The following is a 16,776-nucleotide window of genomic DNA, read 5'->3' on the forward strand; positions in this document are numbered from 1 at the left end:
CGTGCATCTTATACATATGGTCATGTTTCGTATTCTGTGGCAAAGCACTAGCATTGTACTGTCTTGTTGCAGTGAGTGACTGCGAACTCACATACTCTTGCTTTCTGGAAAGATCCAAATTTATCACCAGAATGATTTGATCAATCTGGTGACGCATTTGGGTTGTTTTTAAGGTACGTTCATGCATATCACCGTTATGCGTCTAGCACAGACGACCCGTGGCCCGATGGCAACCCTCGTTGTCTGGCACTTGTATGAAAAGCTTTAAACGAGTAGCTTGAAAGTAGTGGTCATTGGTCTTCATGCATTGTTGATGTTGTATGCCGTTTTTCCTCTACGTATTTCGCTCGTCGTCTTCGAGGCTTGCTCGTAAGCTACAAATGAATGTGTTGCTTACCGGATTCTGAGAGGCAGAGAAAGGATTCTGGGTCCATCTCAGAGTCTTTTTGACACGCAGGGGTACACAAAGACGTTCATTGAGGATTGCAGAACCAGAGACTGTCGTGCCTGCGTGTCTGACTGTATACTAGCGCTCACATTGGGCAAGGGCCTTGCAGGCAAGCAGACACATCCTGACTTTGGCACTCTCAAAGCCTCTCCTGTTCCAGCGATGTCAGCATTTCATTTACCTGCCGGCTTGTCCAATGAGCTCGACGTCCTCCAACTGTGATGCTATGATGTCAGCAGGGTTGGGTGTGAGTATCATGCCTGGAGCCCAGGAGCGGCTGTGTGAGCTGCGCGAGGAGGCGTACTGCAAAGTTCTGAAGTGTTTCGTGGCTTCACAGTCATATGACCTGGTGCGTGAGCCTCAGAAGCTTCCTGGCACTGCGTCTGCAGTGCGCACTTCATTCTTTGGAGTGTTGCAACTGCTCAGCCTATGCTCCTGCTGTGCCTCTTTTTCACAGCAGCGGAGAACGTGGACACACTGTACAGCTGAGTGCATTGACCATTATGATTACATGCTGGGCTGCGGAGAATGTGGACTTTTGGTGCAGCTGAGTGCATTGATCATACTGACATGCTGGCTTGCGGGAATCCTCAACACTGTGTACAGCTGAGTGCATTGGCCAGTTCACTGACATGCCATCTTGCGGGGGTCACAGAAAAAGGAGCTGATGCTGGCACAGCTCCGGACAGAGCTGAAGATCAGCGATGAGAGGCATGAAGAATTGCGGCAGTGCATCAGCAACGAGGAGGACAGACCCTGGCTCAAGTAAGCATGCAGCTCCGCACTCTCTTTGCCAGAGCCTGTCAGGGTAAAAAAAGTATGCCTGTTCAAAACGACGAGCTTGAACAGAATGCAGTGCGCATTCAGGCGAGCCATGTGGCATTTTTAGCCTGTCAAAAGTCCTTGAAGCCTACCATTCAAGCTGATCAGCCTGAAAAGACACAGCGCACATCATGGCTGGCCGTGTGGCCTGAAAACATCATCCGACTCACTGCACTCTTGCAGGGCCAGAGCGCCATCGGTTGTTGGGATCTCCTCAGACTCGGAGCCGCCGTCTCCGGCGATGGGGCGAAGGGACCCCTATGGCGCCCCCCAGGGTGGCTCACCCTTCGGGCAGGTGAGGCACATATCTTACTGCTCTAAAGCATAAATAGGAAGAGTTGTGGGATAGTGTATTGGACAAGGGGTGCCACAGTGCAACTAAATTTTCCCCATTTTTGGCGGCCTATGATTGTCCAACTGCGCGGGCAACGCCTGACGTTTGTACATTACTTCTTTAAGCTGTGGGGAGCTGATAAGGTCTGGACTTCACTTGAAAAGTTGTGGTTTGGGGCTTGCAGGCAGGGCAGAAGAGGGCGTCCTACCCCGGAGCCTTCCCAAAGCCTGCAAAGAAGCGCTTGAAAAAGGTGAGCTGCCTGTTAATGCACATGGCTTCAACCCTTCACATGCTTGAGTCGGTCCTTGTGTCATGCATATACAGACCAGTCGCTTCCTCGGCAATTGAAAAATCTGCCCTTGGGCAGCATGGCAGGAATGAGGGCGCCTTCCTGCAGAAGCTCTGGGGATCGACAGGAATCATATGTGGCTCTATCAATTTAAATTTGTCTGAATGGCCGCAGGGCAGCGCGGAGCCTGATGGGCCTCAACAGGCAGCGCATGCTCCCCAGGGAGGCGGTGCAGGCGGGCCTGTGATGGGCATGAACCCTCTGGTGGGGCACAAAGTGGACAGATACTGGGCCGATGTGAGCCCTTCCGTTGCTAAGTCTCAGATATGAGTACCTTGTGTGCACCCTTGCTGTGCAGCCAGTGCGACAAAAGTCACACTGTCAACATCTTGAAGAGCATGCATGTTGTTTGCCTCCTCTGTTGGAGCCTCTAAATTGGGAGCTCAGGCTTGCCGATTGTCTGTGGAAAACATTGCAACTTTGCAAGCCACTTGTGGCTTTGTCCTTGAACAGCTCTCACAATGTGATGAGAGAGCTGTGTCTTGTTGGATTCAGCACTGTATTGCTTGTATCAATGGGAGACAGGGGGTACTACAGACTAGAGTAGTCTCTATTACCCCCTATGGGAGATAAGCAACGGGGGGTTCTACATTGATGTGACCAAGTGGGCTGCTGGGGTGTGTGCAGGACCACAAGTGGTGGAGCGGCATCATCACAGACTACAACGGCATCAGCGGCGAGCACTGGTGACTCCGCAGCCCCACCGGCATGCATGCCTCTTAGTGCCAGCTTTGGTCCCCACAATCACCTGCAGCAGTGTTGGCTTGACCTTGATCATTCAAGGAGATGAACTGTGAAAGGCCAAGAGTCCACATCCTCGAGCCGGGCCTGTCTTTGCATCCCTGCCTTGCCTGTCATGTGTCAAAACTCAAGCAGGTCAAGCAAGCATCTTAGGGTGCAATGCATGACACATTTCCAGCCAGCAATGCGGAAGGGCCAAGTCAGCGCAGCTATGTGTGCAATGCGTCGCATGACAGATGTGCAACGCATGACACATGTCCAGTCAGCGATGCGGAAGATTTATGTCAGCGCTGATGTGTGCGTGATGTGGCGGTGCAGCATCGTGTACGACGCGGGCACGAGTGCGGAGTCGTACGAGTGGCTGACGGTCAACAGCTGCCCGCCTGACGAGCTGCGCATCCTAGAGGAGAAGGTCAACGTCCTGGAGATCCCAAAGCCCCCCAGCGCCCAGGTGCCGGCCCCTGCAGTTTTCTTTTATCTGTCTCTTAGCGTGTACAATGTGTCGCTCTCAGTGACATGAGAAGTTGCTACCAGTTCTCTTGGGACTTGGTGAAGGACACAGAGCGCACGCTAGGAAACAGTATTGTATCTTCAGCAGCTAATTGGAGGCCTATATGTGTGACTTTTGCGAGGTTGTATCTCTCCACAAGCTCCTCGGCGCACCCTAACTTGCTTCAGTGTCGGCGGTCAGCATGGGGCATGTCGGGGTGTTGACAGGGCTATTTGTAAGTAGTGTTCCCAGCCCCCCTCATACTGTTCTTTGATCGGCGGCCTTGCCATTGCAGGGAGATCAGGGAGATACCAGGGGGTATCAGGCAGGCGACCCCAAGAGGGGAGGCGGCCACGGCGGCAGCCGCAAGTCCGGTGCGCTCCCCTCGCCCAACACTGCCTTACCTAACACTCCCTCGGTTACACCCTGCATGCTTTTGCCCATGCAAACAAGGGCTGTGCTATGATTTGCTGTGCTGCTGAGAAGGGTGGTTAACATGCCTAGATTATTTGGCATGCACGGCGCTAGGAAAACATTGTGGTCTGCATGGTGCATAGACTCTCATGTACACCAGTGGCTGGAACCCTTTCTACATCCCCTGAGATTCGTGATGCCACAGGGATGGGCGGCGGCGGCCGGGGTCTTCACAAAGCCGGCAGGCCAGGTGTGCCCATGGGGCTTGACCCAAGTTCTCCATCCTGCAATTTCATAGAAGGAAATAAGTGCGTCTTTGATGGTAGTACTGATCAGCTGCAAAGGTCCATTGTAAGCTGAATGTATGGTGTAGAAGGCGGTGCTGAGTGTTGCTGCGTTGGGTGTGCATGCAGTGTTTGGTGGAGGCCAGGATTCTCTAGCCTACCCGCAGCAGACCTACCTAGCGCAGCAGGCGGCACGGCAATTTGAGGCCATGAGTGACGGGGATGATGACTACGACTGACATCATCGCCTTCACACTCCACCTTTCCAGCTTGCTTGAAACGGTTTTGGACACTGTGTTTTATGGCTGGAGAAGTGCTGAAAGTAAGATCATGGAAATGTTGCACCACGGTCATCTTCCATAAGTGCTGTGCTTGTTGATGCGTACATGTACAGCGCCTGAAATGGCGAATAGGTGATGGAGTATCTGTTGCAAAATTGGGGCAAGATTGGGTTCATGCTGGTATTGCAGGGTTTGGTAACAATTGCAAATATCTGATGCAAACTTTGCTGTTGTATGTGCGACGGTAGATCTACCGTTCCTAGAAACAGCACAGCAAGGATGTATGCATGCAACGCTGCGCTGTGTCGGAGTTGCCAATTTTAATGAGCGCTCATTTGCGTTATGATTAAATGAACATATGATTAAAAATTCTCAGGCCCGCGCACCGATGTACATCAGCCTAAGAAGTGTCCACTCATCTGGATGCCATTCACAAAGAACACATGCGCGTGTCACACTCGGGTATCTAAATCTCCAATTATCCACCGTCCCTGGTACAGGCACTGCAGCCTCACTCTGTCGCTACAGAGGTCTCAGGCAAGCCTCAAGGTGCATGCATCACGCTAGGTAGCTGGCTAGCAGTCAGGCCGTCAAGGAAAGCAATGCGCTGCCGCCTCACAGGCTGATGAGGTCTCCAGTGCAGCTGGAGCAGTCGACGTTCAGAAATTCTGCACCTGAGCAGACTCGTCTCCAGAGGCCAGGGCCTGCACATGCACATCCCTCATCATCAACAGATCATTGCCCATGCAGTGCATATAGTCACTGCATCATTCAATTAGGACTCTACAAGTTCAACTGGAATCAGACTTAATAAGGCGTGATTGCTCAAGCATGTTGGCCTCAACGATCTTCTTACAGTGAAATTATGCAAGGATCCAACATGATAGAGGCTTGCAGAATTGCCTGATGCACATGTCTCAGGAAAAATCTGGCAAGAGTGATCCTGGGGGCTTGGCTTTCAATCAAAATATGCAGTTTGCAAAAGTTCAGAGGGGAATCACACCCTGAGGACGGCCTCTTGGGTGGCTGCGATGCGCTTTGCACGCTCCTCGCCCACAGCCGGGATGTTGTAGCTGAAGGTGAGATTCAGCCTGCAGCAGGCACACCCACTTATATGCAGCGCACAGGTGATCGACTCTGTAGAGCACGCACCCAACAGCTTGGACCATCCAAGCTGTGTCTAGTCTGGCAGAGGCAGGGAACGGCAGGCCACAAAAACACAACGCCTCAAGGCACAAGGGCCGTCTTCCTTCATGGGAACTAGCGCCTGTGTGCGCCTAGCAGGAGAGCTTTCGACAGTGCTGGAAAAGAGTTGTCGCTGTAGTGAGCCTACTTCTTACACTGAGCGGAAAGCATGTCAGAAACAGGCTTGGCTATGCAGTAGGAGTGCTGCACTAAAGATTCTGCATGCATCAGAGAACATGCGGGGCAGGCACGGTGTTCAACACAATGCAAAAGGCCGGTGGCGCGCACTTGTTGTTGAAGGTGTGGGCGTGGGTCATGTGCCCCGCTTCTGTGGGGGACGTGACTCCGTAGGTGGCCAGCAGAAGATGAGTGCGCTTCACTTTCACCGGCCCGTACGCGGCCGCAATCGGGTTCTTGCCGATCGAAGACGCCGTCGCCTGCGCATGTATGCACTTTTTATCAGCCCGTGCCCAGAATGCATCAACTCAGAAACGACACCAAAGCTCGGCATCCTCACTGACAAGTCCTCGTCTCCTTTCAGCTGCTTGCAGCAGCTCAGGCCTGATTTCTTTGACAGCCTACCACTGGACCCACGGCTTTCCCGCAGCAAAGAAAGCTTCTAGAGGGTGAGTCATTCATATTCTTATCAAGATCATTTAGTAAAGGGCTGCAGGCTGTCAAGGCGCGTGACACAGGTGCTTGCATGGTGGGAGCTCTAATTCTTCACATGGAATACAAATTTGTTCTAAGTTTTCCAGGAGCGCACGGTGAATGGGGGGTTGAAGAATGGCGTCTCCTGGCCCATGGCCTCAAACATGGTCTTGTCGGCGTACATGCGCGACCAGAAAGCCAGGCCGCCCTTCGCCTCGGTTTCTTTTTTGATGGCGGCGCTGGCCGCAGCCGCCACGGCCCAGAGGCTGACCGAGGGCGTGACCTCCTGCGCCCACCACAGGAGCGAGGCCCCCTGGCCGCCGTCCGCCGGCTTCACGGGGGGCTCCACCTGCACGCATGGACAAGCGTTTTTTGTGTAAATACTCCTATCTGTTGTGCTAATTGTGGGAGTAGGGCTCTGGCCGGCTTTACTGGGGGCTCCCCCTGCGCTATGTCAAAATGCTTTGCGCTGTCACCTCACCTAGTTTGTGCCACTGCTCTACTATACATTCCTGCCATTGCCAGGTGCCGGCTCATGGGGGCTGCCGCTGCGCCAAGTACCGGCCTCTATTCACAAAACTGCTTCGCGCCCCTTCTATACTAAAGATACCAGTGCGAGGGTGCAGGCTCAGGGTTAGCTCTGTTGCATTTGGGGAAGTGGGTGCCAATGTGAGCATCGTGCGACAAATGCCAGCAGCTGCGCACTTCGGGGTTTGCTGTTGCACTGGAAAACTTGCTGACGAATGAGGAGAGACAGACAACTGGCGAGCAGGTAGAAGACCTTGTGTGTGCTTGGTGTGTTCCTTGATAAGCAATGTAAACAAATATATCCAGGATGAATGATTTCTCTTGATAACTCTCCTAAATAGGAGGTGCAGCAGGCAGGTCACCTGGTCGCGCACGCTGCAGGGGCACTGCAGCAGCAGGGTCTGGGGCAGAGGGAACTCCTTCGCCTGGACGGCTGCGTTAGCCACGGCAGACGCCGCCGACACAGCGCCCTGCACGGTGACTCCCTTGTCATGGCACCTGCACACCCACAAAGAGATAGCTCTGATTGGACAGCCACCGCCTTGGGATCTGCACAGGACGTTTTGGAAGCTGTGCGAGGGAGTGTTGGCATCAGATGCGGCCCATGCCTGCATGAGCCATGAGGTTGCTGCTGACAAGCCAAACATTAGGACATGCACTTCTGGGAATTGCTCTGCAAGGTATCATTCTTATGATCCGCCCTCTGGTTTGGGGACTGCTGGTCTAAGATATGCACAATGCGCGCACGGGCATGTGTGCCTCTGACATGTTGCATGACATAACAGCCACTCCTGTCAAGTCATAATTTGACTTCACTAGCCAGAAGCAGAGTCCATATGAACCCAATTCGCATGGAGAACTATATTCTATTTAAGAAAAGCTTTGCACGGAAGAAAGGGGAGTGGCAGCGCACTTCTTGATGAGGGCAGCAGTCACGTCTTCAGGAAGCTCGGTGAAGAATGCCTGCACGCGCGCCTTGTCGCCGGCCTTGCCGCCCGCTTCGGCAGCAATCGGCGCCATGAACTTTTCAGGCACCTTGGGCGCGGGCACCTGCCAGACTAGCACTTAGTCCTCGCTATTCTTGTATTCTTGATTGGGTCTTGCTTGGATTTGGCGAGTCCATCAAGAGGTAGGATTGTGACAGCCTCTAGCTGCAGTGCAGCTTGTTTGCTGGACGTTACTTGCCTTTTGGCAGGAAAGCCTGTAATAATAACAATACTACAAAATCTTGCATTTGCAGGCACAGCAGACCCGGGGTGTGATGAGGCGCTGCTCTTTGCTCTATCATTCTCCATGGTAACAAACGTCCCAGGCCCTCCTGTACTGGTGGCTTCGGCACAAAGCATCGCATGCAACTGATTGTTGGTTGCCTTTTGTGGGCTAGCATCGGCAGGCTACACGGATGCAGGAAAGTGCAAGATGGATTGCTCAAGCAAAGCAGGAGAGCCTTCCTCCACGAGGTCTGTGTATAGTCAGGTGATCGAGGAGCATACCTTCTTGATGGACTCTGGAATGCTGCCCAGTACATCGGCAAAGATGTTTGACTTGATCTCGGGCAGCGGCTTGCCTGGTCAAGCACAGCGGGTGTCACAAAAAATGCCACATCCTTACAGAGAGTCTGTGGTGCATCAGGCCTGCAAAAGCTGGTGCCCAGTCGGTGCTTCTAGGGCAGGAGCAGCCTGGGCGGGTTTTGGGGGACAGCACCTGCGGAGAGGAGTCCGATGTAGTTGAAGAAGGAGTCGTAGATCTGGAAGCCGTTCAACGCGTCCATGCCAGCATGGTTGAGGGTGGAGACTAGGACGTGCTTGTCGCCCTTGCTGCGGGGTGGGCAGACAGACGGTATTATCAAGCGTTACTCAATCGAGCGGAATAAACCGATCGATCCAGTACTTTCACGAGCAGCAATGAAGTGACAGACATTGCAGTTTGCTTGTGCAGACGCACTGGGTCGGTACCGTTGAAGACTTCGGGATCCCACCTGAACAGGTCGAGGTAGATGACGGATTTGCCGTGGTCTCGCAGTGTGTTGGCGACGTCCGTGATCGCCTTGCTGATGTTGGGGAGATCCTTGCCTTCCGTGACAGTCAGTTGGACGACCTGCACACACCCAAAGTCCTCGGTAATGCTGAACATGCCGTCAAGACTCACAGTACGGCAAAAATCTGAATTAGCTGTGCGTCGACCTTGAAATAAAATGAATGGATTGCAGCTTCCATATCATGGATGGTGGAAGACCACACAAGATTGCACAGGTTGCTAATCAGTTGATGGAGGATCGACCGCACCACGGGCTGCTCGACGAAGGCCAGCTGGTTCATGTCATTCGTCAGGACGGTGCGAAGGTAGGGGTACTCCTTCTGGATGGCAGCGAAGGCGTCCTTCACGATCTGAGGCGTCACCTTGCCCTCGAGCTCGAAGCCCATGGTAACACCCATGTTGGAGCAGATCTGCTCCCAGAAACGGAGCGGGCGCTTGATGTTGGACGCGGGAGCCACCATCTTGACAAGTCAACAGCAAGAAAATCTAGAAAGTTTGATTGTCAATGTGCACTTTTAAATGGAATGAAGAGGAATCGGCAGTCCCGAGCTGTCCATCGATATTTAAACGGAAGACGAAGAGACGGTGCGCCACGTGGGGCCTTCCATGTTGCATGCATGTCCTTGCACGATTGTTTTGGCGCCTGCAGTCTGAAAATTTCAGGTCTATTGAGTTTCATTGCAGAGAAATGATCAAGGTTGCCAGGCTTGCATCTCGGGGAATCTGCCTGTGTCGAAGTCAGGCTTCGCGGAACTCATACAGACCTGATCACATCAGCAGGACTGTTCTGGCACCTGTGCCCTCAAAGGCTGTATCAGGACATTGCAAATATCTCGCGAATCCACGATCTTGCAATTTTACGATCAGGAGGGCGACCACTTGCAGAGCTGCAACAATGGAAGCAGACACCTCAGCATCCACAAATCCTCTGCTTACGGTGCGTTCCATGTCCAGGTCACAGCATTCTATGGGAGCTTATAATTTTCTTGTACACTTACTCTTCTTACTTCATCCCTCTGCTTCAAAAGAAGTGATTTGCAAAGGAAGTAACTTGCCTCCAGGACGCTCCGTTCCCACTCTTTGACCAAGTGAAGGCGGAGCACGTCGTTCCTGGGATCACCAAGCTCATAGAAGACCTCAACGCCGAGCTGGACGAGCTTGAGAAGACGGTGCAGCCGACGTGGAGCAGCTTGGTGGAGCCTCTGGAGCGCCTCACAGACAGCATCAGCCGTGCCTGGAGCACTGTCTCCCACTTGAAGGTTAGCCTTTCACATGTGAATCAGATCTTTGCGCAGCAGGGTTTTCCACAGTTCTCCTTGATTTCCTTGCCGCTGGGGAGACAGATCTGGTTTGCGTGCGGCGCTATCCATTCTTGTTGCCCTCCCCAAAAGTGCCCCATGCCTCGCATTCAGGCTGACAGAAGAAGGGTGTTCAGAATGGCAAGGTGACTGGACAATGTTGACCTGTTGCGCTGCCTTTCGGATGTCCTTCTACAGTACAACTTCCACCCTTTTGGAAGTTTCTCCCCTCCTGTGGAAATGCCAGTCCTCTGACAGGCAGGAGGGTATCCTCTTCAGGCAGTAAGGGACAGCGAGGCGCTGCGCAAGGCAGTGGAGGAGGTGCAGCCGCTGCAGGTGAAGCTGGGCCTGCGCATGGCGCAGAGCAAGCCGCTCTACGAGGCATTCCGCGCGCTTCGTGACGGCTCGGACTGGAACGGCCTATCAGAGGCGCGCAAACGGGTTGTTGACAATGAGCTGCGTGATTTCGTCCTGGGCGGCGTCGCCCTGGAGGTGAGTCTATATCACACTTGCTCTGTGCCCCTCAGTGTCATCTGGTAACCCCTTGGGTGCTAGGAAATGCGGCTGAGGTTAAGGTAGAGCTCCTTCTCTGCAGGAAGGGAGGGGAGTTACTCATTGGCCTCCCGAATAGGACGATTGTGCTTTCTGCATTGGCATGCGCTTATCAGGCATTTGTTTGCCGACTGCATATGTGCTCATGCTGTCTGCAGTTTCCTGTACAGAGCCCTCCGTGATCTTTGTGCATAGCAGAGTTGCCAAAATGTCTTCCTAGTCTGCATGCGGATCATACCGGTCTGTGTGCCAGAAGCTGCATAGCAGGCGAGTACTACACCAATAGGAACTGCAAGACGCATGCTCTGTCTGGCCGGCTCTTCTGCTCCACTTGTGATGCAACCTGAAGCTGAGTGTTCTGCGTCTGGTGCAGGGGGAGGCGAAGGAGCGCTTCAACGAGATAAAGCAGGAGCTGAGCCAGATCAGCACCAAGTTCAGCAACAATCTGCTGGATGCCACCAAGGCCTTCAAGAAGCTCATCACTGACAAGGCCGACGTTGACGGCCTGCCCGCCTCTGCCCTCGCCCTGGGAGCCCAGCAGGTACGCCCTTGCAGACAGTCTCATCCCCCTCGAACTTTCTCTTTTCACTGAACCCCTGTACCATATGTACTATAATAGTGAGAGGTAGACCCTTGCTCTCCATGATGGTATTATAGCTTGACGGATACACTGAGGTGGAGCTTTCCTCCAAGGATGTCTGCAGTACAGGTGGGATTGGAGGTTCGGCACCCCCAGTTGACATGCACGAGTATGCAGCTCACATTGCCGTCACCCGCTGGGAGCTCTGACAAATTGTCTGGAGAGCTTGTAACTGAAGGAATCCAATTTTTCCAGTTGATGGTTAAGCGTCAGTAAAATTGGTTATTGTGCACGCAGGCTGAGAACGAGGGGCAGAAGGGCGCCACAGCGGAGGAGGGGCCGTGGCTTTTCACGCTGGACTTCCCCTCCTACCAGCCCATCCTCACGCACGCCAAGAACAGGTGCTGTTCACTTCTCCGCTTTGACAATTCTCCCCTGTCACCAATATCAGAACGCTTGCCCACCTGGATTGCTGCCGTGCTGGCTCCTAGAGTGCCACGCCACATGCATGCCCTCTACTCTCTTTTGCCACCAAATCTCAAGCACTGCCAAGCTGCCGGAGGCAGTCAGAGACAACCCGGACCCTCTGGATGACATGCATGACTTCCTCTATAACATACCTACATCACCAGCGACGGTCTCACCATCAAATATGGTTGCACCGGGCGCAACTCACAGTCGAGTTCACTCAACAGTGGAGTTCACTCAACCGAGAAGAGTTTGAAATCCCTCGGAACAATTTTTTGGTGCGCAGGGCATTCCGCGAGGAGTTTTACCGCGCGTTCATTACGCGGGCGTCGTCGGGGGAGAATGACAACACGCCCCTGATCGAGCGCACGCTGGCGCTGAAGCGGGAGCAGGCGCAGCTGCTGGGCTACCCCAATTACGCCGAGGTCTCCCTGGCCAGCAAGGTGCATATATCACAAGGGCATGCAGCCCTTCTCAATGCAAGTCAGTACTTCTGGACCCTGCAATTAAGATGGATCGGGAGCAATAAAAATGCAGGACAGACGGGGTTCCCGAAGGTTGTGCAGAAGCGCAAAAGAACAGCCTTCATGGAAGACCGAGTGCGTGGGATATGACATGCTGACATATTTTGAGGGACATCAACCCCCCTTGCTTGGGACTTTGACATTCCCTGTTTGAGAGCGTGTCCATGCATGAACAATGTCAGGGTGAAGTGAAGAGACTTAGAGCATGGGCTTGTGTGCTTGCGCAGATGGCCACGCTTGATAAGGCGGAGGGCCTTTTGGAGGAGCTGCGGGGCGCATCCTACGACGCGGCCGTCCGCGAGATGGACGAAGTCAAAGCTTTCGCCACAGAGAACGTGAGAGCAATCCCCTCTGTCTCTCTCTCTCTCTCTCCCTCCCCCCGCCTTCACAATGCGTGGCCCTTGCCTTGACCTTGCTTTGATAGCCTGATTAGCGCCCTTTGTCGTTTTGTCATTCTGCTTCATGTATTTGCTAGTTTCTGCATGGTTGTGGAGAAACGATCGTGCCCTACTTGGGTGGCGGTGTGATGGCTGCAATCCACTTGGCCGGCCTATCAAAGCTGGAGGTTTGTAAGTGTGGGAAATGGTGTGAATAGGGTTGCATGCTTGGTAATGCCAGGGGTTCACAGGGGAGCTGCTGCACTGGGACGTAAGCTTCTGGGCGGAGCGCCTGCGCGAGGCTAAGTTCAACATCACCGACGAGCAGCTGCGGCCCTACTTTTCGCTGCCTAACGTCCTCGACGGCCTCTTCAAGGTGGGTGCATGCAGAAGTCAGTTCTCGTGCTTCTTCACTGCACTGTTCCTGGCTCCCACAACTGTCCGGTCTGTGTTTTGTGGCGTGGACATGTGATGTCTGCATTTCATGCGCGATTGCACCTCCACCAGCATGCGGAATCAGCATTCTACGCCAGCCACGCTAGAAGTGCAGGACCAACATTAGGGAGCAACAGACAAGGGGACCCAATCAGCATTCTTGGCACCTGTGAAGGAGACCAGTACAGGCATGTAGGGCACGTCAGGATCTTACTTGTGTTTACTCGCCCGCTCCAAGAATACAAGATCAACATCAGAAAGCGGCAGATAAATACTGCACTTTTGGCAACCAGCGGAGGGGACAGGCATGTAGGGCATGTCAGGACATTACTTGTCTCTACTGGTCTTCCTTTACGACTTGCCAAGAGTGTAAGATCAACATCAGAGGGCAGCAGACCAGGGGGACCCATCCTCAGACATGCAGACTCTTTTGCATTTGTTAAGAGGCGCTGTGGTGCGTGTGCACAGCTGGCGGGTGAGCTCTTTGGCGTTACCGTGGAGGCGGCGGACAACGAGCACCTGTGGCACCCGGACGTGCGATTCTTCTCGCTCAAGCGCGACGGCCGCCAGAAGGCCTTCTTCTACCTCGACCCCTACTCGCGCCCAGCAGGTGTGCAGCCCTAGCCCCTGTCTCTGTATGCGTATTGTCCCCCCTCCTTCCAACAAGGCCATGTTTTGTACATTCAGAAACTCTGACCAACACCTCGCAAAGCACCTGGTGCCTCACGCCAAAGCCACACTTGTTCCATTCCTAAGATCGGCGCGTTGCAGTAGTCGATACACTTCTCAGGAACAAATAGACGTGGCACGTAGGCCCCATTGTGCAGTGCATGTCTTGATGCATATTGTACTCTGCTTGTCTTCACACAGATTCCAAAAGAGGGACAGCCTGCCTGCATAGCGTGCAGCAGAGAAGATACTTGCATGAAAGTGACCGTCAGTGCCACTGAACTCTTTGTAAGGCAGAAGATGCAGAGATGGATAAGTGACAAAACAAGCCACCTGGTCTCTCGGTGTCCCCATGTTTACAGCAGACTAGGACAAGTTTGGCAAGGAGGAATCTCAAAGTAGAGCAAAGCAGTTTCGACGCATACAGCTCTTAAGGGAATCCAATTCCCACTGCTCTCCACTGCATCGGTTCTAGGGCGTCATTAAGATACATCAGGTGCTGAGGTGTCCTCCTGGTGACTTGAATTTGCAGAGAAGCGCGGCGGTGCGTGGATGGATGAGGTTGTGGGCCAGTCGCGGCTGCTGGCGGGTCCCGGCGAGGCGGTGCGGCTGCCGGTGGCGCACATGGTCTGCAACCAGACGCCGCCCATCGGCGACAAGCCCTCCCTCATGACCTTCCGGGTAGACCACTCCTATCTGTCATTAATGCCTCAGGCATCAGTCTGTTCATAAGTTGTCATTCTGCTTCTGACACCGGTGGGACCGCGATCACTGGTTGGTGCAGCGCACTGAGTCAATGAGCTGCTGCAAATAGTGAAGTGCGTCCCATGTGTGTCACAGGCAATCTGTTGACACAATTGGCTCATAGGGTACTCCTGATTCCCTTCTGACAGCTGCTTCTAGCTTGAAGAAGACTTCTTGTAACAACCTTCATCCTGGAGAATGGGTTTCAGCGAACTTGTGAGTGAAGCGGGAAATTCAAGACTATGGTGTAGTCGTGCTGAGGGCGGTGTGGGAGAAAATCTGCGCAGGAGGTGGAGACGCTGTTCCACGAGTTTGGGCACGCGCTGCAGCACATGCTGACTCAGCAGGAGGAGGGCCTGGTGGCCGGCATCCGCGGCGTCGAATGGGACGCCGTTGAACTGCCATCCCAGTTCATGGAGAACTGGTGGGCCCCATCCCCCGGCGTTCCCTTCTCGATCGCATGCATTTGTACAGCACCGTTGCTTCTAAAACGTAGTCATGGACCCAGGCCTCCAGGTTATGTTGCACGAGTGCTCCTCAACCCATTTGCTGGCATGCTTTGTCTTGGTGCGCGCTACTGCACAGAGCTGTGACAGAGCTTGTTGACCCTACCGTGCTGCTGTCACCATGCCAAATCAGCTCGCTAGGTCAAGTCTCCGTGTTCAATCGCTCTCACTCGGACGGTTCATATGCCTCCCTGCATTAAGATCAGCAAAGAATGGGCAAACCGAGACAGAAGCGGCAAGGTTTCTGATGAGATGTACACAACTCTGCTTGCCAGGTGCTACAACCGGGAGACGCTGAACTCGTTCGCGCGGCACTACGAGACAGGCGAGCCGCTGCCCGAGGACCTGTACCAGAAGCTGGTCGCCGCGCGCACCTTCCGGTCAGCCCCTGCTCCCATCTTGCGTTTTTGCATCCACACTTCTCTTCTGCATAGCTCTGCATGCCGCCTTTAAGAGTCCTACACTATAGGGTCGCTTGCAGCCTCCGTTGGAGCTGCCAGCTGCCCTCAAGCGGCGGCTGTGGGGGGATAAATTATACTTATCTGGGATCTGGTATAATGACAGCCACTCTTGTCATGTCATTCCCGTCTCGATGACTCGCAACAGACCACGCGGATGACCTGCTGACAGGGTCCAGAGCTTTTGATCTGAGAGGCTCAGACAATCCAGAAACCTGAAGCTGAAATAGATCTCCCTGATGACCTTGGGGAAAAGGTGAGTGCGAGGCGCGCTTCATCAAGATGGGGCGTTGTGGCGCAGGTCTGGGTCGGGGATGCTGCGGCAGCTGCACTTCAGCGAGCTTGACCTGGTGCTGCACTCGCGCTATGAGCCGGCTGAGGGCCGCACGGTGTTTGAGTCGGAGGAGGTCAAGGCCGTCGAGTCGCGCACCACCGTGCTGCCCCCGCTGCCCGAGGACAGGTCAGCGCAGGAATTTATAACAGATTTTAGTGTATTTGGTTGATTACTTCCCCCGGGTCAGCCCCAGCCTGCCATGCCGGCACATGCCGAGGCCTCTTATCTTTCCTGTTTCTGGATGGGTGTGCAGGGTTAGCTCTGCTGTGTCACTGTGATAGGCAGGAGCATAGAAGCAGCGTGTCATGTCCTTGTGTCTGCAGTTTGTACGATGGACACACCCTCCCTGCTGGGTTCTCTAATCTTGCGTCACCCCCATGGCCAGAGCCTGTGACCACCTTCACAGCTTGATCTTGCAGGAGACGTGTCGCACTCCGTCAATTTTCTGTCCCTGAGGCCTGCTCAGGAGCAGACAGCTGGCGGGATGCCGCACTGCTCTCTTGTAGGCTCAGATGTGCAAGTCATGCACAATTCCACTATCCTAATCACAGTGCCAGCGTCCGCAATGTGAGGGGCATCATGTGCATGCGCGCAGATTCCTGTGCGGCTTCAGCCACATATTTGCGGGCGGCTACGCGGCGGGCTACTTCAGCTACAAGTGGGCCGAGGTGCTGAGCGCGGACGCATTCAGCGCGTTCGAGGAGGTTGGCCTGGACAACAAGCCGGCGGTGGCCGAGCGCGGCCGCGCATTCCGCGACACCGTCCTGGCACTCGGCGGCGGCCGGCCGCCAGCCGATGTGTTCCGGGTGCGCCCTGTGACATGCCTGGGAAGTGGTCTAGTGGCCATGTTTTCGTTTTGCTCGGGCCACTTTCATGGCCTGTCTGAGTTGTTATGGCAATCCACACTTTGCTCAGGTCAACCGTCCGGTGAAAAAACCTGCGGAGCATTTCTTAGCGTGTTTGGTTGGTATATCATGACACGTCGATATACAGTGTAGAAGACAGGAAGCAGACAGGAAATACGTGTCTTGCAGTTGTCATGGTACAGATGCATCAAGGTCTGTGCAGGGGCTGCGGGCAAGCTTAGAGCCCTCCGCCTTGCATCAATTTCTAGCACAATCATCACAGAGCCAATGAAGCCGTGCTCCCCCAAGTTGTCTGCTGCTGAGTGTGCCTGTGTGTGCACAGGACTTCCGAGGGCGCGACCCTTCGACAGAGCCCCTACTGCGCCACAATGACCTGCTGCCTGTGGCAGCTTGAGTGCAGA

General features: G+C 54.1%; 3 protein-coding genes across 3 annotated transcripts; 2 read left to right on the forward strand and 1 right to left on the reverse strand.

Moving 5' to 3' along the window:
- Positions 1 to 18: 18 nt before the first annotated feature.
- Positions 19 to 4,526, forward strand: COCSUDRAFT_46996 (hypothetical protein). The gene is made up of 12 exons (XM_005649370.1): positions 19 to 173; positions 458 to 557; positions 688 to 797; positions 1,104 to 1,213; positions 1,454 to 1,565; positions 1,789 to 1,854; positions 2,068 to 2,190; positions 2,581 to 2,639; positions 3,013 to 3,145; positions 3,480 to 3,558; positions 3,804 to 3,848; positions 4,012 to 4,526. Exons 3-12 carry the CDS (start codon positions 705 to 707, stop codon positions 4,119 to 4,121), a joined length of 930 nt encoding a protein of 309 aa, XP_005649427.1. The 5' UTR covers positions 19 to 173; positions 458 to 557; positions 688 to 704; the 3' UTR covers positions 4,122 to 4,526.
- Positions 4,527 to 4,822: 296 nt separating this feature from the next.
- Positions 4,823 to 9,025, reverse strand: COCSUDRAFT_62293 (hypothetical protein; the record flags this gene model as incomplete). The annotated part of the gene is made up of 10 exons (XM_005649371.1): positions 4,823 to 4,867; positions 5,167 to 5,254; positions 5,637 to 5,785; positions 6,115 to 6,348; positions 6,890 to 7,025; positions 7,441 to 7,577; positions 8,021 to 8,094; positions 8,232 to 8,344; positions 8,506 to 8,624; positions 8,813 to 9,025. The coding sequence occupies 10 exons, from the start codon at positions 9,023 to 9,025 to the stop codon at positions 4,823 to 4,825; spliced, it is 1,308 nt and encodes a 435-aa protein (XP_005649428.1).
- Positions 9,026 to 9,459: 434 nt separating this feature from the next.
- On the forward strand, positions 9,460 to 16,769 carry COCSUDRAFT_41156 (peptidase M3 family protein; the record flags this gene model as incomplete). Its single annotated transcript, XM_005649372.1, has 15 exons — positions 9,460 to 9,501; positions 9,626 to 9,823; positions 10,142 to 10,354; positions 10,788 to 10,955; positions 11,292 to 11,395; positions 11,749 to 11,905; positions 12,214 to 12,321; positions 12,605 to 12,739; positions 13,267 to 13,408; positions 14,000 to 14,148; positions 14,499 to 14,635; positions 14,993 to 15,097; positions 15,477 to 15,635; positions 16,105 to 16,315; positions 16,698 to 16,769. 15 exons carry the CDS (start codon positions 9,460 to 9,462, stop codon positions 16,767 to 16,769), a joined length of 2,100 nt encoding a protein of 699 aa, XP_005649429.1.
- Positions 16,770 to 16,776: the final 7 nt, after the last annotated feature.

The sequence above is a fragment of the Coccomyxa subellipsoidea genome (genome assembly GCF_000258705.1).
Source record: "Coccomyxa subellipsoidea C-169, whole genome shotgun sequence".
Lineage (NCBI taxonomy): Eukaryota > Viridiplantae > Chlorophyta > Trebouxiophyceae > Coccomyxaceae > Coccomyxa > Coccomyxa subellipsoidea.

What these genes read in the sequence shown, in the direction of transcription:
- COCSUDRAFT_46996 (XM_005649370.1), top strand. Translation starts at nt 705, where the DNA reads ATGCCTGGAGCCCAGGAGCGGCTGTGTGAGCTGCGCGAGGAGGCGTAC. An exon ending in GGCATCAGCGGCGAGCACTG is followed by an intron (nt 2,640 to 3,012) that starts GTGACTCCGCAG and finishes GTGGCGGTGCAG; the next exon opens with CATCGTGTACGACGCGGGCA. An exon ending in CAAAGCCCCCCAGCGCCCAG is followed by an intron (nt 3,146 to 3,479) that starts GTGCCGGCCCCT and finishes TTGCCATTGCAG; the next exon opens with GGAGATCAGGGAGATACCAG.